This window comes from Anser cygnoides, chromosome 1 (assembly GCF_040182565.1).
Source record: "Anser cygnoides isolate HZ-2024a breed goose chromosome 1, Taihu_goose_T2T_genome, whole genome shotgun sequence".
In the NCBI taxonomy this organism is placed as follows: Eukaryota; Metazoa; Chordata; class Aves; order Anseriformes; family Anatidae; genus Anser; species Anser cygnoides.
In genome coordinates, this window is record NC_089873.1 from 198,446,189 (window position 1) to 198,466,413 (window position 20,225).

The 20,225-nt window shown below is 35.4% G+C and overlaps 1 protein-coding gene across 4 annotated transcripts in view; it reads right to left on the reverse strand.

Moving 5' to 3' along the window:
• The window catches only part of CNTN5 (contactin 5), a 682,193-nt gene that overhangs the window by 61,965 nt on the left and 600,003 nt on the right, over positions 1-20,225 (reverse strand). For all 4 annotated transcript variants that reach the window (XM_066989851.1, XM_066989852.1, XM_066989850.1 and 1 more), the window contains 2 exons: positions 6,635-6,762; positions 5,781-5,956 (listed from right to left, as the gene is read on the reverse strand). In XM_066989851.1, the coding sequence (XP_066845952.1) occupies positions 5,781-5,956; positions 6,635-6,762 (304 nt within the window). The remainder of the gene's footprint in view (positions 1-5,780; positions 5,957-6,634; positions 6,763-20,225) is intronic.

A 20,225-nucleotide genomic window follows, 5' to 3' on the forward strand; every position in this document is an offset into this window, starting at 1 on the left:
GTACACTGATTGATTGTTAAGCTTTTGAGCACATACATTAGATAATATTTATTAAGTACTTAAATGATTAATATTTATTTTACTTCACACTACCCCCCCCCCTTTTTTTTTTTCCCTAGTATTAATCGAGATCTATAAAACAGGAAACAAAGAAAGGAGGCTGGAAGGAGGGATGATTTTCAGATTTTCAGACTACTGGGAGCTTTCCATACTGCCATAGCAACCTGACTGGTGTTTGCAGGTGTAAGGCCATAAGAAGGTGAGCAGCAGCATAAGGAGTGCAAGGGAGAAATACTGCCAGGGGTGCTCTGGAAAACACTGGACAACAGCTTGGGAGCAAGGATGCAGAGCTGCAGGTGAAAAACAGGCTGCACAGAGCTGTAAATGGAAAGCCTTCACATTAGGCAGTATTGATCAGGTGCTCAAACCATCAACGGTGCTGTTACAGCCCAGATTAACACTGGGCTAAGTAGAGTTAAATGGTCCATCAGCTGCAAAGAAAGAGGGGAAAGAATAAAAAAAGGGCTGTTGTGAAATATCTGGTATTTACACCCCCCCCCCCCTTTTTTTTTGTCCTTTTTATAATAAATTTCTTGTAAACAAGGGAAGGCAAAAATACTTTAATAGAATAAGGTAGTGTAAAAATGATCTGGATGTGACTTTTTTATGACGATCATTTTTCTGATAGAAATCAGTTTTCAAGGATATTTAGAGATTCACATTTTCCAAAATGTTCAGTTATCTCCCTGTTCCAAAGTAAAATGAAATGTAAGAGATGTTACTTATCGTCTTCTCGCTCTTACTCTTTATTCATAGCCAAAACTACAAGTATTTGAGCAAATCAGTTCACACACTTTGTTGATTTTGGGAAATGCTCAGTGTCCCATTTTAATGCATCATGTACGTATGTCTGTAAATTTAATCAGTTCACTGGGACTGTTTATATCCTGGAAGCAGCACATGGAAAAAGTTTGTATCAGACAATGGTCTTCATTGTGTTCAGATTTTGAGTAGTAACTACCAGTCATAAAACAAAAAGTTTTTTGACATGCAATTCTTATTCTGTTGTGTCCACACCTCCCCACCTGACCCTCACCCTGAAGTTTACAAGAAACAGAAATCCTCTGTTCATACAGCATGTCTTTTCTACAAGACTTTTGGCAACTATTACTGTTTTTCTATGGGTGGGTGTTAAATAAAAGCCCTATTTAATTAGCCTTGTTTGGTTTTATCTCAGATAAAGAGCAGATATATTATTATTAATAGCCTGCTGTTTTAATTGATTCCATGTACTGTAGAACTTAGTGTTTCCTATTTAGAAAATGGTAATGAAATTTTAATCTTCTGAAATATCATTACAATGCAACAAACAAAGGAGAGACTAGAAAATGTAGGGAACAATGCAAAGTTATGCTCTCATAAGTTCTAAGTTATAATATTCAAGTCTCCAGTGCTAGACAGTGGTTAATGTGCTGTGCAGTTTTTATGTACTAGCCTTTTCTAAGTGAAACAGTAGATTTTAATTCACTTCTATGTGAAAAAATGATAACAGTAAAATATAATGTGACAATTTGTGCTTATGGCTTCCCATGGTTGCAGTTTCGGCTAAGATAAAAGACCAAGAAGATATTGAGACTAAATCACTTTCTTCAATCTGAAAGTTACTCATACAGGTCAAGGTGAGGGACACTAAGAGCAATGTTGCTGCTTACCAGTATGTGGATGAACACAATAAATTATTTTATTTGTCTGCCATAAAAACAATGTCAGGTTTCAAACACAGATTTGGAATAAGGATAGCTGGTTGAAAATGTACTCATAAAATCAAATGTCTTTAAGAGATACCTCCTGTACAAAATTAAGGTCAATGGAGATCTCAAAAGACAGAAAATTCTGAACAGGAATTCTGGATTTAGCAAAAAAGAATAGGACAGAAAATCAAAGTTACCCTAACAGATGCAAACAGGTTTATATGTTCTGTGCTCAAGTGCTCCTGGTGTTGCTGGAAGGAAATCCTGGCAGTTCAACTTCCATTCAACATAATTTCTTTAAATTACATGGATTACCTCCCCACAGACCCTGAAATGTTATCAAGCCTTTTGGTTGACAAAATATGATTTTTCTGATGCCAAAGGACACTTGGTATATGTATCCCTTTGAATGATTGTTCTGCTACAGAGCGTGTTGCAGACTTATGCATGCAAAATATTTGGCATGTTTTTCTGTCCTAGAGTAGAGTCACTCCAGTGGATTTTCCCTTAATAGTCCCTTCATGCACAGCTTTTTTCAACTTGACGTCCTTACAACACTTATCCTCTTGCCAGGCAGTTCCCTAAAGTACCTAAATTGCCACAGGTATGAAATCCTTGGTAGCTCAGTAAATAACAGAAAAAAACACCTTTAATTTGTATAAAAATAGTTCTCAGTATGAAAAATGATAACGTGGTTTTTTGTTTGTTTACGAATGTAATTTTAAAGCAAGCAAAGTAATATGTACTATTAAGAGAAGCTTTTCCCTTTCCTTTTAACTGTAATTACTAGGGAACACACAATTTTAGCAACTGGAAATTTATCTATGATCCAAATAAATGTTACTTAGGTGATAGCTTTTATAACACTTTACTAAGCATCAAAATGTTTGTCATACTTAGCACCTGGAACAGTCACTGTGAAAGTGTGAGCAATGCAACTGGTGTTGTGAAGCTGACAGTGGTTTTGTTATTAACAAAGCCCCCATTCAAATAATATTCAAATTTTCAGGCTTTCAAACAAATAGACAAAACCCAAACAAACCTGAACTTTTTTTTTTTTTTTTTTAATCTGATGAAGAATCAGTGTATGCAGCACAAACTGGATGTATAATTATAGAACTTCATGCACACAAAGGATATTATTTTTCTTAGATGAACTGAAATAAAAGCATATTGTGCAGGATCAACTCATGCATTTTTTTTTTTTCTAAAATATAAAGTAAGGGTTATAAATGGAATTCTATTAGATTTCAAGTGTTCAAGTTCCTTTACTCTGCATTCTTAAAGCAGTGTCTTTATCATATTGTGTATCACTCTTTGAGAATGGATGGATTAAAGGAGATTACCTGATGGGATAGACAGAAGAGGTTTATTTTATGTTGCTTTCCCCTACTGCATGGTCATACTTTAGGTTTTAATGAAGTAAAGGAATATCTATTTAACCTCTTGATTAATTTTACACACTCATGTATTTAACAAAAAGGTAGATGAGATGCAATTAACTAGGCTCTGGAAATGAATAGGTATGGGAATTTTTATTGGGTTTTCTTCTCCAAATGTCTGTCAAAACACAGAAAGTTTATTGTATTTCCACAATTACTACTTTGGAGTTTTGCATCTTATGATACAACTTGATTTCAAGACAACACAGGCAGGCCTTTCGGTAAATGGAGATCTGCATAGATTTTACTACTACTTTTAAAGCAGGAGAAGGATGTGTCAGATATCTCCAACGGCATTCAGAAAATTTTAGTGAGGATTGTCCTAACTGGTCATGCTCTGGTACATCTGTCCTGAAAAGGAGTGTTTCTCCCATCCCTATCCTGTAATGAGTCAGTAGGTATCTTGAGCCCTCTTCTAGTTCATCCAAGCCTAAACTACTGAAAAAAAAACAAAACTTCTGAAAACAAAACAAAAACAAAAACAAACAAACAAACAAACAAAAAACAGAATTATCTTGACATTTAAATGACTTAGGAATGCAAGTAAATGAAGTATGGCCTGACAATTCTTGTGTGAGCAATCTTGTAAAGGCAAATCAAGCTAATCCAGTTTAAAAAAAAAAAAATCATTTTGGCATCATTTTGTTATTTCTTTAAAACTATTTAGTATTTCACTATTTTAACACTGGCTTAATAAGAACAAAGTAGACCCTAATTTTGCAATATTTTAAAAAATATGCATTCCTTCTCTTCAGCTTGTTTTTCTTTTATGATCAGCTGAAGTTTGCAATTTGTTAAAAAAAGTACATTTTACAAAAACATTTAGGAAATGGTTAGGTTTCTGTGCCTCTGATGATAAAGATGACAGATTTTTGTTTCTTATACAACCATTTTTTTATCCACTTAGTCGTTTAGATATTGAACATTGACTCCATTATGACTGCGTGAATATTACTCTGAAAATGTCCCACTATGTCTTACTTCAGGTTCTCACTCTGAATGGACCTTAATTCTATCAGTTTGATGGCTGTCTGTGGTGGAAATGAAATTATGGAATAACTCTTCTTAAAAGATTTACAAATCCCTGTGTTCATATAACAAAATAAATTCCATTAATTTTGCTTTACTTTGGTAGGAGACATGTCTTTGGTAATTTCCTAGCCTGAGGATTTTTCTAGGTGGTTAGAAATTCCCTTCAGAACTGAAGATCCTGAAATGTACTAAAGGAACTGTGTAACACACTTTAGATTTCAAATTTTTTGAAATAACTTGATTTAAACTGTAAGCATAGGGTGTTTTCTTGAACCACAAGATGCTTTAAATTTGAAGTAACAGAGGAAGAAGGGAAGAAAAGGAAGAAAGAAAAGGAAGAAAGAAAAGGAAAAACGAATAAAATAAAGACAGAAAGACAAAAGAAAAAAAAGAAAAGGAAGGAAGGAAGGAAAAGGAAAAGGAAAGAAAGAAAAGGAAAGAAAAACAAAGAAATAAAGGAAAGGAAAGAAAGAATTACAGTTTTTCCTTCTTAAATATTTAGTATTGAATTTTGAGTATTGGATTTTTGATGAAGACAAGTATGCTAAGAACCTTCACACCTTGCTAATAGTTTTCAATGACAAAGCTTATTGAAGTCCAACAAAACAAAAACAAAAATGAAAACAAACAAAAAAACCAAATCCCTCACCACCAACACACATACAAAATGAATACAGTATGACATATAAAGCCAAGCAGAAGAATAAATTGACTGCCACTGACAAGATTTTAAATGCAAAGTTAACTTTGCTATATTGTACTCAAATTAGACACATTGACTTTTAAAAGTTCCTTACCTTTTTGAGGTTCATTTTTCTCTGTTAACATAGCATGGACATTTCATTATGGGAAAATTGAAGTAAATGTCTGTAGCTTTTATTTCCAGACTCATTCACATTAAGAAATTTCTTTCTACTTAGAAAAGTTCAAACAGTTTTACATGGGATGGGCTTGCATTACTTTATCATACTATTTGATCATATGAAATTGTTTTTGTTTTTAATGTATATAATTTGTATGCATATTTTACAATATGATTTTTATTTACTTTAATAGCAGTTGCACAGCTAGAATCTACTCAGTGGGGCGGGGGGGGGTTAGGGGGGCGGCGGGGGATGGTGGTGGAGGAGAGAAGGCTGGAGAATAAAACATAGTCCTTGCTATTCAGATAACAAAATATGTGATAAATAAATAAAAACATTGGGAGATAAGGACACTCCAACAACCATACTATCTGTAAGAAAGATATCAAAAGTTTATAGCAGCATCTTTTTTGTATTAAAATCAGTAGCATTATGTAAGGAAGGTTTGATTCAAACTACTTTCTGTTCCCTCACAACGATCAACAGGTACCTCACTAATATTAACAGATGCAGAATTAACTCTAGGGACCTGAAGTTTGTACCTCTTCTTTACAACAGTAGTGAAACAAGTTATCTTTCAATTTTGTTAGACTTTTGTAGATGGGAGGCATGAAAAATCATGTAAAAAACATGTAAAAGCAAATTTTCATCACTTTGCAGCAGACATAAAAACCATACATATGATCACTTACTGCCTTGATGCTTTCAAAGTGTCCACCTTCTTTATCAAAGTCAATTGGCTGCCCATTAAGTGTCCAGTAGAAAGTGACATCTAGTGTGCTGTCATGAAGGGCTTTGCAACTGAGGACAATGCTTTCTCCAACTGTTAACTCTATCTTCTTGGGAGTCAGCTCTATTCTTGTTGGTTCTTGAAATATAGAAGGATAAAGAACATTTCAGTGAAAGTCTAGTTATGGCAAGGCATAAATACAATGTTTTTGAGTTCTGCTTGGTTTACTCAGACCCTGCATTTATTGTTTTTTTTTTTTTTTTTTTCAAATGTATAGTGCTAAACACTGAAATATATGTATATACATATATATATATATTTGCTTGCTTTTAAAACTGTAACACCTGGAATCTTGTGATTGCATTATTTTGTCTCGTAAAAAATAAATGAAAAATAATAAAAAAAAATCCAGGCATAAATATACCAAGATGACCATTGAAAATGGTCTTCAACATCTAAAATGAAAGGCAATATAAGAATTCACCTGCAAAGTGAGAAAAATGTGTCTTAGAAAATAATTGTAACTCAATTGTAATTGTGCTTTGATTACTGTCAGTGTTCTAAGAAACTAAGTTATCTTTCCTTATAATGTTTATTGCCTTTTTTTTTTTCCCCAGACTTGAATCCTCTTCAGAAAGGGGTATGAGCAAGTGAGATCCCGAAGATAAAATATGTTAAAAGGGATATTGATTTTTATTTTTTCTTCCTCTATTTTTTTTTTTAATTTATAGAACTATTTATGATCTGGTTGATTTAATATGTATACAAATATTAGCAATGAGATATCATCAATAACATCAAAGTATTTTGTCATACCTTTAACAGATACTGATGCAATGATTTCTGCAGACCCAAATACATTTACACCTTGACATAAATACCGTCCTTCATCAGACTTAGAAGCGTTCAGGATTCGCAGGCTCCCATGTGGAAGAATAGTTATCCTGAAAAGGAAAAATACATAAATATATCTCCATTCCTAGCAGCCAAATTCCATGATGATAAATTTTACAGCTAATAAATAAGATTAAGGGCTGCTGCCTCTGTAGCTAGGGATGAGGAAGATGATAATGGAGTTCTCCTGTTTCAAAAGGTTTGTAATAAACCCATTTTATTCCTTTTTCCTTAATTCATACAGTTACAAGGAGTCATCAGTGGATTAGTATCTTTTAACACATATCTATGGTGAATATTAATGAATATTTTGTAAAAAGTAAAAAGGTGATTCTTCATAATTTGCGTTTAAAGTTTCACTGTTATATTTTGTCAGAATAACCACAAGAAATTTCATTAAAAAAAAAATAATCTTAAAAACCAAATCTAAGAAGAATGGAAAGCAAAATGTAAAAGAGAGCTGGAAAAAAAAATTAATTATATCTAGTCAAAGTATGATTGATAGCATTACTACACAGTATAACATACACTTAAATAATCTCTGCTTTTTTGTAGTTTAGTATTTTTTTTTACACTGAGTCTAGTATGATTCCAGTTTCACCACATTTCTCAGTTGAATAACCCCACTGAAGTATACTCATGAGAAATATTTAGCCATTTACACTTGGGAATTTCAAATTTTGTCTTTGCTTACACTGTATTAGTCATAAAATACATTAAGCTATACAGAAATGCAAATTAACATGCTTTAACTGATCTAAAAGAAACAAAGCCCCAGAATTTATGTTAAATCTGAAGCCCTGGAAAAACATTAAAACAAAATAAAACAAACAAAACCCAATAACTACAACAAAAAACAACACACATAATACTTCTGTCCTGACAGAGAACTGCAAGGCTAAATGGCATCTCTTAAATGGCAATTAAGCCAAACCCTGCTTGCAGATATTGCACTTTTATTCCTAGGCTGGGTGGTTGTTAGGGCTCTTCAAAGGACATAGGAGGTATGGGTTGGAAGCTGTTCAGCAGGCATGGACACTGAAGGAAGATAATTCTCAACAAATTCTTTCAGGTATCACATGGAAGTGGAGGAGATGAGGAGTGCTTCCTTCTCCTGTATTTTGAAAGTAAGATTAAGATCTCTCTCTGTATTCAAGTGTCTAAGTGGATGGGTGGCCTTTCCCAGCCATGTCTGGATTTTTAGATATACCTCTGCAGTGAAGGTTTTCTGTTTGTTAAAGTAGTGACTAATATTCCTTCTGCTAGGAATACCGCGTTGAGGCTATGGTCAGAAACTGTGGAGACTGCAATGTTATAGTTTATTCTTCATAGAAAAGTGTTTCACCAGGAGTAAGGATCTCTCACCACCCTTATTAACAGGTCTGGGTTGGGCTCTTCAACAAACAATAAATGGAAGGAATTCCCTTTGTAGGCTGGACACCTTAAAGTGCAAAACTGAGTTTTGTTTAAATTAGCAGTGATGAAATAAATACTTAAGATTCAGTTATGTGTTCAAACCAAATCACCAATATGTGACTGAATATCTTTTACTGTCAGGAAAAACAAAACAAAACAAAAACAGACAAAAATAAACAAACAAAAAAACACTTCATTCTCTGACTTTGGTGTTTTATTATATGAGGTTTATAGAAATAGTGTTGGAGAAAACAGAATGTTATTCTCATGAAAAAATGTACACCTATTCACTTCAGATGTGAAACTACTTACTGTTCTCAGCAAAAAAGATAGAAGAAAATAATAGCTAAATAGCTTCAAATGTGAATGGAGCAAAGAAAAGACATGTCAACAAACAAATTCCCCAGTATAATATGATGCTGTATGTCCCCTCTTACTCTAAACTAATCTGTATCAGTTTTTGAGTCACATTATTTGTCTAAAGGTAATTTTTTAGAAAGCAAAATTATATTAGATAACTGGTTTGTATCAGAATTTTGAGCTTCCTTTTATCTACCTATTTATTTATTTATTAACGCAAATGGGAAAGTCTGAAATTTTGTTACAATATTTCACACCTGCGACTAGTTTCACATCTGAAGTAAAAAGGAGTACGTTTCACTAGAATGATATCTGGTTTAAGAACTGACTGGGATGTAAGCTTCCTTCTTTTCTTCTTGGTGCAAGTAGGCTTTTGTATATTTCCTCTCAAGATACTCGGTGATCAATGTTCTGAGGACATTGTGTTATTAGTATGATAGTAGCCTTTGCAGAACAGTAATAGTTGCCATCATAGTGTCAGCATCAGACAAATGAAAGGACACTCCTACAATGTTTACAAATTTAAAAAAGCTTATACACAGCATAAGTCATGATATAAAACTGTTTTTCATTCTGATCTCGGAGGGAAAGAAAGTTGGATGCATATGGAAGATTATCTAATGAATCTTATACATATTATCAGCTACATTCTATTTAGCTAAAAGCTCTTGGTATCCATGAGGAAAAGAATAATTGCTCAATCAAAGGAATTGAAAACACATTTACTGGTGAATTATTTAACTCAGAAATTAATACTTTCCTTAAAATACATAACATTCATTTGTTCTCCCTTTTTGTGTTTGGGAAAAAAGCCAGAGGCTTGTTATGATGAAAACTGAAATGCTTTATTTATTCACATAACACTTGCTGTACACAGCAGGAACACAGACTTTTCCCTCCGCCCTGCAAATATCTGTCATGGAGAGACCACCCGTGTAGTATGTCAACATATTTTAATAAGAAAATTCTGTAGGAAAAGTTTTTTTTTTTTAACATCATAAACAGAAGGGTGGCAAAGAGAGAAGAAATGAGGTTGGAATATAGTTAAGAAAAATTGAACAATTCAGGAAAAAACCAACATTATAAACTGAGGGAAAAATTATGATTATAGATGAAGGTATAGGGAAGAGATGGATCAAGGTGATAGTTTAGAGATTATTGTATCTAAGTTTAAGCAAAACTTAAAGGAGATAGGTGTTGTCCATCCAAGGACTCTGAAAAAATTGGCATATAAGCCTACTCTCTCCGTAGAAAAAATTGTCTGCATAATAATGTGGAGAAAAAGATATGAGAATTGATGTCTTGAAATCAGTAAATATGCTGGTTTAATACCAAAAGCAAAAAAAAAAAAAAAAGACTTTTAGCAAGAATATTAGTAAAAAGAATAATTGGGATAATGACAGCAAATGGACAGGAGATAAAATTCAACATGATTTAACTAACATAAAACTGCAGGGCAAGACTAAATTATTATAACATTTAATAAGAGAAATATTTTCTAGAGAAAATGAATGCAGATTTCATCTTCCAAGTGTTTAGTGATGAGGCTACTGGAATTCACATGACTGTTTAAACAAGTTTAATACAGAAATTTAAGATGGTTAAGGAACTGTCTGAACAGAAGAGGAAAATCAATTTTGTTGAAAGAGAGCTGGGTCTTTGAAATATCATCTTATTTTTCATAATGATGAGGATACAAAAAGAAGGATGATAGAAATTTGCTGAAACAAACAGTTCACTGATGCAGCAAGTATCAAACAGAAGGGCTTTGGTGGTTCTTAGAGTCACATTCATAGAAAAGTAGTGAATGTTGCTCTGAACTAACAGTACTATACAGCAAAGGCAAATGCAACCCTAGAATATAGCAGATACTAACCAGCCGCTTGTTATGGAAGTGTTTATAATTAAGGAACTGAGAAAACATAACCTGGAGTATAGGTCAAACATCAGTACTGAGATCATCAGTATTCAGAAAGATTAATTTTAATCAGAGCTAGCACTCAGAAGTTCTATTATAAGGACGGCCAAGAAGGAAAGAATACCCGTCTGTTTAGAAGATGCTTGTAAAATGAAAATAAGGTGAGATGAGCTTCTATTGTACATGTTAATTCATGGATCTTTCACATAGAATCAGTAGTGTCTCTATTGACAGTAATAAAATGCCACATCTAATTCATATTGTAGATATCTAAACTCAGATATCTCGACCTGGAACTGAATCTCACCCTCAAATCTTGAGATAGTTCCCCAAACACAAATCATAGAATCATAGAATATCCCAAGTTGGAAGGGACCCATAAAGATCATCAAGTCCAACTCCTGGCACCGCACAGGTCCACCCAAATGTTTAGACCATGTGACTAAGTGCACAGTCCAATCTCTTCTTAAATTCAGACAGGCTTGGTGCAGTGACTACTTCACTGGGGAGCCTGTTCCAGTGTGCAACCACCCTCTCGGTGAAGAACCTCTTCCTGATGTCCAGCCTAAACTTCCCCTGCCTCAGCTTGACACCATTCCCGTGGGTCCTATCACTGGTGTTTACGGAGAATAGGTCACCTGCCTCTCCACTCCCCCTCGTGAGGAAGTTGTAGACAGCGATGAGGTCTCCCCTCAGCCTCCTCTTCTCCAGGCTGAAGAGGCCCAGTGACCTCAGCTGCTCCTCATACGCTCCTCATACGATGCCATAAATGCCTATTATCACCTGACATCACGTGAGGCAGAGAATTGCAACTGCTGTTTACATCAAAAGTATGATTCAGAAGTGAATTCCCCCATTTTCTCCCCTTATTCTGGCTTTGGCTATTATCAAGAAGCAGTCTATGAGCTCATGAACTAAACTTTCAGCCAAAACTGAGAGGTATGCTTGAGGAATGCATCAGTTTTTGGCCACAAATATGCATCCAAGACATAGGATGGGAATAAAGCTACAGTGAACAGAAACCCTGAATCAGGCACTGTGGACAGTGGCAACTTATGCTCTGTGAATTTGCTCCTTTTCATTCATATTGAAATAGTCCAAAGGTATCCAAGACACCTGCACAGGGCTGAGAAATGTAATACAAAACCTACGAGATGACTTAACTGCTTACAGCACAGACATAGAAGCTTGTGTAACTATGTCTTTTGGAAGTCTGGATGTGAGCCAGGATACTATAGGGACTCTCAAGGGCAGTAGGAATCTGTGGGGCAGAGAGAAAGGGAGGGGCACTTAAGATGGTGGTGTAATGTTAGAGACAGTCTAAAGAATTAAAGCATATAAATTCTGCTGCTGATAGTAGTGGTGAGCACCAAATGTGATGCTGGTCTTTGAACTTGAACACCTGCTCTTTCAGGTGACTACCTGCTCTCTCAGGTTAACCACATTCTTCACAGCATACTGTATACCCATGAAGCTAAAATATTGATTGATAATGAAAAGAGCTAAACTGAAATTGAATGTAATTTTCCAAGTGTATATGATGTCTGTGTATATTATACTTTCCCACTATGATTTTATTTGAAGTACTGCAGCAGTTGGATGCCCAGCTTGCAATGTCTGTGGTTTTCTTGTCTGGAATATCAGCAAGTTTGGAAATACATATTAACCTTTCTATACATATAGCCTTTCTATAAAGTAAACTTTGTTAATTACAGCATAATTCAGTAAACTAAATTGAGAATTGTTATAAAACCATAAAAGCATGCATAACAATGTATTTTTTTTCCTTAAGGCTTCAGGATTGGACTTAGATTGACATTGGAAGGCTGTAAAATGCTCAGTAATTATAGTTTTCAGACAGTATTTCCAACTGAATATTTTCACTGTAAAAACATTTGCAATCTATTCAAAGCTCCTGTTCAGCAGTAACACTTAAGATTGGAAACATTTTTAGTACATTCTTTTAAACAAAAATGCATTAGTTCACACAGATCAGCCCTTTCATTAATTTTACTCTTTTACTAATAAAGTATGTATCAGGGAAGGTAAGATACTTGATAAAGGTGTGCTTTTTTATTTGGAAGGATGAAAGTTCATATCATTTGTGTGTGAGAGATTGATTTGTTTTGGTGATTAGAAAGGTATTCTTCGAGACTGTCTTCTAAGAAGTTGATGAATATAAATTATACTTATAGGAAATGCTGGATCTTTCCTTGAAGATATTTGAAGGTGTTTGGAAGTCCTCTGCTTGCCAACTAGAAATGCCTTCTCTTAATCAGTGTTGACTGGCAGAGAGAGAGAGAAAACTGATGATGGGATGAACAGAGTATGAGGTCCCCACAAATGTGAATGACAAAGTTCAACTTCCTTCAGGTTTGTTATGATTTAGCAAAGAGGACTGTGTAAAACACGATATTTAAGAGTTGTTCATATCAGAAGTGCTAGTGTGGCATAAAGAAGTATCTCTTATTTTACAGTGTTTTGATTTTAAAAATTCCATGTTTCTTCCTTCCTGTTTTATGCACAGAAAACAAACTTGTGAGAGTGGCTGTAATATTTTGCCTTATTTTGAGGGAAAGGATAAAGAAGGAGGACATGCAGTCATCACTGTCTTCATGTAAAACAAGGAGGTCTATTCTGCCTGCTATATTATTGATGATTATTTTCCCTTTAAGTTCTTAAGGATAAATGAAATGAATTAATAGTCCAGATGCTCTTATTTCTTTGCTGAGCTTCAGACAATATATTTCCTTGTTAATATCTGCTACCATTCAGTAAGAAAGTTCTCAGATATCGTCTATAGCCAATAGAGGACATACTGGTTTAGAGGGCGGAAAATCTCAGCCATCTTTATCAGCAGGGACAGTTTTACCTTGATTCACCACAGTCAGGATGTGCATTTGTTCTTCCTATCACATGTAAAATCGGTGAGCAGAGTCTTCCATCAAAATTAAGATAATGAGAAGTGAAAACTCTAAGTTTGATTCTGTTGTATCATTCATAACAGATTCTCACAAACAGAGGTACTGATGCAGTAGCTAGGTTTTGTTTTAATTTCTGTGATGGACCCTGGAGTCCATATGTTGAAGGATATGAGTGGTTGAACACAGCAAAAGTTATAATTACTATACAGTCTTTAGGATTTTATTGGAGATTAGTAGAGGGGACACTGATAAAAATGACAGCCAGGCAGATTATATTTGGAGCTTTATGTTTTTTGAAATATATACATATATTAAAAAAGCCAACAAAAAAACCAAATGTGTGGGCATTTTTCTGAGGGGAAGAAGAATTAGTAGTGAGTAGTTTGATTAAGTTATGCTTACTTTTGCCTTTCTTTTTTTTATTTTTTTTTGTACTTTTGACTCTTCCACACTAAAGTTATATTTATAGGGCTAATAACAATCAAAGCAGTCAGGGGAGCATTAATTAGAAATTCATTGAAGATTTAGTCAACAGTTTTGTAAACTTGAACACACAGAAACTAGGTAAAAGAAGATTGTAAGTTATTCAAGTGGTTAGAATTTTTCCCCCCATGTTTCTCAGCAGGGTCTAAAAAAGACGTATGAAATTGGTTTGCGTGCATATTGGAAATAAGAACCTTTAAGATGCAAATGCAGAGAAGCTGCTCTGACTCACTTAGCCTGTGGCCCTTTAGAATGTTTGGATCTGAGCAATCTGTCATTTCACATTAGCTTGGTTATGGGACCTGTCAGTATTCTTTAATGTAGATTACAAGGAATCAGGACAAGTATTTGTAAATAGCTGAAACTTTTATTTCTCCTTGAATGACTGTGAGCTCTCTCATTTCCCTGTGCTTTCTCTCCCTCCTTCATAATAGATGTACAAGCCTCGAAATCTCACAGGAAATGAATATGAGTTATTGCTATAGTAAAACCACTTAAATAACCAGAATACCATCTACTTTATATACATTTTTTATATTATCACACTAGATGGAGTTTTTTATTTAATTATTGATTAGAATATATAATATTCTATATTATAATATAAATATAAATTAAAATATAATACTGATTAGAAAAAAGGCGATGTTTGGCCCAATCCCTTAGCAGAATACAAAATTAGTTGGATTTTCTTCAGATTTTCAAACATTTATAATAGTGTAATTCCTGTGTGTGATATGCTAGATCATGGGAATGTGCTAAGATTTATCATTAATGTGCTGTAAATTACTTACAGCTCTATTTAATCTAATCTATGCAAACTGTCTCAGGGCAAGTTTTTTACAAAGGAGCCACAACTGGGCCTATCATTTTGTCCTTGATGTTTGCTGCACAAAACCATTTGTGTATGCAAATACACAGATTTTAACAACGCAAATGGTGTCCACATAGGTACATGCAATTTCAGGCAACAAGCATTACAAGTCAGCTTTTGCTAACTAATGTAATTTCTGTTCTAAGCACAGAGAATAAGTACAATTTCTGCAGTGTTGCTGAGCAGTAATGGCTGGAAACCACTGATATGTCAGAATGAACATGGTCTCTTGAAGTGCTTTTTTCTCTGTATGAGTGGGTTGGTCATTACTGATTTTAACCGTGCTTCTTATTAATTCCTCATTTCAGACAGGCACTTCAGTACACTATTAGGTTTAAAGACCCTGTTAATAACTAAAGTCAATGACGACATGAATGTCCTAAAACGTAAACATCTGCAGTATTAAACTCAACCAGAGCCTAACAGTAAATGGAATAGAGATTCAAATAAGTAGTCCATTACCTATATAAAATAAACAAACAATAAAATTTGTCATTATTTTAGTTTTCAATAATACTCTTAAGTAAGAGAGATCAGTTTGTACATTTTGAAAATTTAGCATCACTTTGCTAACAGACACCTTGCATTTGTGCTCTAATATTATGCCTTAATATGTGTTTGGTCTCGTATGAATAGGAAAAACTGGAAGAATTTATCAGAGTTTATATCAGAAAAAGTGTTCCAGAGAGTAGGAAGGGCTGTTTAAGGTCTTTATGCTCTTCATTACAGTCAAAAAATTCTTTTAAAAGCCTTTTTATAAAATATGTTGGCTTTAGGACTATATATCTACAAACACGCTGAAATGACTCAAAAAAGTATGAAAACATTCTTTTGTATGTATTACCATATTGTTCTACTGATGCATTTAAAATTAAAACCTATATTAATATTTTAATATTTTTAATAATTAAGTTTATTCTTTTTTTTCTTCACACTGTTTCAATGTCAGAAATATTCTGCTACTTAGAAAAAGTTCTTGCTTTTCAAGAAATACTTTTATCACAATATTTTTTTCCATGTTCCTAGGTGACAACAATGAATTATTAACTTACCCTATTTTTCTCAGAAGCTTTAAAAAAAATAATGTGCTTGTAGGACTTCATAATTCCCTCAGGAAAAAGAAAAATACATGGGGAAATTTTAGTTACTTTAAGATATTTCTGTGTTTCACTCATTAGAAAGACAACTTGGCAGACTGGGTATGCGAGAGTGAAAATACAAATAGACCATGTATTCAAGGGAGCAAACCTTTATCCATTGTAAAATGAGAGTTTTATTCAACCACATGGATCTGCTTTAATTTATACTGGTTAAAGACACAGCTTAAACCAGCCAAATTATCCTATGCCTGTAGTGTTAACATTAACTTCAGCAATATAATATGAATAGCAGAAATATTTTTCATATTAACCTGCAGCACACTAAACTTTAATTTCATTAAAATTAGATTGTTGTAAATTTAAGACAGTTAATTAGATGTTTACATGGGAAGTTTTCATATGCTCAGGGCAGCAGTAATCTAGCTAAAGCATTATTATTGTAAGCTTTGTAATAACACCCAGTCAGATGGAACCTGCTTTCCAACATTGATTCATGTTCTGCAACAACACTACTAGAATATTAGCTTCAAGTTATACCTCCATACAGTAAGGAACTGAATTTAAATCTTTCCCACCTCCTTGAAAAATTATTATTATTATTATTATTTTTAGAGATAGTTCCTGTTTTCATGTGAATAGAAGAGTGTTGTAGATAGGAAGAACTGACAGCCTTTTCATTAGAACTCATGCACACTCTCTCTCAAAAAAAAATCAATTTGGAAATTTTAAAATTTACGTTGTTTAAGAATGCCCCAATGGATCTGTTTTCTAATTTCTAGTGATCTCTACCTTGCATACCTAGGCAATCAGTTATTTGGGTGTCAATGGGAGCAGAATGTCATAATCCCAAGGAAGACGGACAGGTACCAGTAGCCAAAGCAGCTGCTGATTTCTTGCAAGGGTGGCTAACAGATGAGAATCAAAAGAGCAAAAAGCTGTGAACCCATCTAAAAATCCCAGCATGGAGTGCTGAAAAACAATAAGTTGAATACATGCATTCTATGTCCTATTGATATAATACATCTGAACAACCCCAAAATATGCACCTGTTCCTGTCTATCATTTCTCCTAGAAATAGACACTAAGATGAAACAAGTATGCTCACAGTATGCGAAGACTGGGATCATTTTAATGATCTACTGATACATGCTATTAGTATATCATTCTATTAATTTCTCATTTAGCACCTTTGAATTTGACGTTGTTTTACAAAATTCTGTTTTTCAACAATGTCAAATGTGTAATTTCAATGTAGTTCAAAGACCACAAAATCACAGAATCACAGAATTGTAGGGGTTGGAAGGGACCTGAGGAGATCATCGGGTCCAAGCCACCTGCCAAAGAAGGTTCCCTAGAGCAGGCTGCCCAGCAAGGTGTCCAGATAGGTCTTGAATATCTCCAGAGAAGGAGAATCTACAACCTCCCTGGGCAGCCTGTTCCAGCACTCCATCACCCTTACCGTGAAGTTCTTTCACGTGTTGGTGCAGAACTTCCTGTACTCCATTTTGTGGCCATTTCCCCTTGTTCTGTCCCCACAAACCACTGAAAAGTGGTTGGCCAAATCCCTCTGTCTCCCACCCTTAAGGTATTTGTAAACATTAACAAGATCCCCTCTCAGTTTTCTTTTCTCCAGGCTGAACAGACCCAAGTCTCTCCACCTTTCCTCATAGGGAAGATGCTCCAGGCCCTGTATCATCTTTATGGCCCTCTGCTGGATTCTTTCCGGGAGATCCCTCTCTTTTTTTGTGCCAGGGAGCCCAGAACTGATGGTACAGATGAAGATCGGAACAGCTGTCACATCCTATGATCAAACTGACTGTGTTGTCAACAGGAGAAGCTCTAATTTTATTTCTATTATTTGGTACTGCTAGGTCCTGAAACAATAAGGATCTCTTTCATCCTCCTCCTGCCTCTGTAAGAGTGCAAAGCCTACACTTAGTACATTTTTGCTCAGATATAAACTCTTTGTGTAAAGACTCAATTAGCATGATGAACATTTTACTTGGATCAATAACTAAAAGTTCTTTACTAACTGTTTAGAAATTTCTTTATAAGATACAACGCTCTGCAGAACTACTGTCATTCTAACCATTTCTGTTGTGAAGTGCCCCCTATTTCAATAACTACAAGGGCTCAGTTGAAGTATGGTCTAGTTTGGCATACTGTTTTCATGATCATTCTAGGTTTAGATTATTTTAGCTTTTGAAATAAATACCTGACAGGTGTGTGGAATTGTCAACATTGAGAATCTTGGTAGACTGTGTATAATAAATATGGCATAGATTACTATACTGATAGTAATGATAGAATGGTATAATTGATCCTGCTTTTTCATAAGAAGTCACTGCTAGACCTATGGTTATTCTAATCAGAGATTACCATGCTGTGAGCAATCAGAGGCAATCCTTGTCACTTGTGTGCTCAGTTCTACAACACTTCTGGGAAATTCTGGCACTTCTTTCTTCTATCATCCTTATTGGGATATAGATCTAGTGGGAAAGATCTAAATAATCTGTCACTACACTTTCTGTCAAAAGAAAGAAAGCAAAGGCTAGAGGCAAAAAGTTGTCTTGTAGCATCATTTTCACTCTACACTAATTCACACCTTGAGATATGAGCAGTAAAGTAGAGAAATCTGTCAAATGGAACAAACTGCACGAAGATGTGAGAAGTGAATGTACATACCTGACAAGAACTCTTCCCTCACTAGTCCCATGGTGCTGCCCTAATCTAGTTTGGTGATATAGCAACATTAGCAGATTTCTACATCCTCTGCATCCAATAGCATTCTTGACTGCATCCTCCACGAGTGGTGTGCTTAAAAGTCAGCAGCTCTTCTGAACACATGCTAGTTTATTAAATTATTGGTACAAAGCCGAGGATTCATCTGAGCATTCAGAAAACTTCACCAGGAAAACAGTGCAGACTAAAGACTATACTGTTTCATACATACAAAATCATCATAGTAATATCTGAGAAGGAAGATAGCTTTTCTTGAATATTATCTAATTTCTTAGCATTGTCAGTTCTCTCTGGTTGTTTCTCTCTCTGTAGCCTACCTACAGGTTAATCATAGAATCATAAAATGGTTTGGGTTGGAAGGGACACTGTTCCAGTGCCTCACCACCCCCATAGTAAACAATCTCTTCCTTATATCTAATCTACCCTCTTCTAGTTTAAAACCCTTACTCTTTGTCTTATAGATACACTCCCTAACAAAGAGTCCCTCTCCAGCTCTCTTATAGAAGCACAGAATCATAGAATCATTTAGGTTGTAAAAGACCTACAAGATCATCAAGTCCAACAGTTAACCTTGCACTGCCAAGTCTAGAGTTAAACCATATTCCTAAGCACCATATCTACACATCTTCTGAATACCTCCAGAAATGGTGACTTGACTACTTCTCTGGACAGCCTGTTCCAACTTTTCACAACCCTTCAGTGAAGAAATTTTTCCTAATATCCAACCTAGACCTTCCCTGGTACAACTTGAGGACTTTTCCTCTTGTCCAATCATTTATTGGTGGGGAGAAGAGAATGACCTCCAGCTCTCTACGACCTCCTTTGAGGTAGTTGTAGGGAAAGATAAGGTCTCCCCTGAGCCTTTTCTCTAGGCTAAATAACCCCCATTCCCTCAACTGCTCCTCGTAAGACCTGTTCTCTAGACACTTCACCAGCATTGTAGCCCTTCTCTGGACATGCTCCAGTACCTCAATGTCCTTGTATTGAGGGGCCCAAAACTGTAAACAGTATTCAAGGTGCAGTCTCTCCAGAGCCGAGTACAGAGGGACAATCACTTCCCTAGTCCTGCTGGCCACACTATTTGTGATACAAGCCAGGATGCTGTTGGCCTTCTTGGCCACCTGAGCACACTGCTGGCTCATATTTAGCTGGCTATCAACCAATATCCCCAGGTCCCTTTCTTCCAGGCAGCTTTCCAGCCACTCTTTCCACAGCTTTGTAGGCTCCCTTTAGGTACTGGAAGGCCACTATAAGGTTTTCCAGGAGCCTTCTCTTCTCCAGGCTGGACAACCCCAGCTCTCTCAGCCTGTCTTCACAGGAGAGGTATTCCATCTCTTTGATCTTCATTGTAGAGCTCCTTTGGACTTGCTGTAATACATCTACGTCCTTCTTGTGCTGGGAGCCCCAGAGCTGGACTCAGTACTCCAGGTGTGCTCTCACAAGAACAGAGCAGAGGGGGAGAATCACCTCACTCCACCTGCTGGCCATGCTGCTTTTGATGCAGCCCAGGATACGGATAGCTTTCTGGGCTCCAAGCACACATTGCTGGCTCAAGTTGAGCTTCTCATCAACAAAAATTCCCAAGTCCTTCTCCTCAGGGCTGCTCTCAATCCATTCTCCACCCAGCCTGTATTTATGCTTGGGGTTGCTCTGGCCCAGATGCAAGATTGCACTTGGCCTAGTTGAAGTTAGTTTT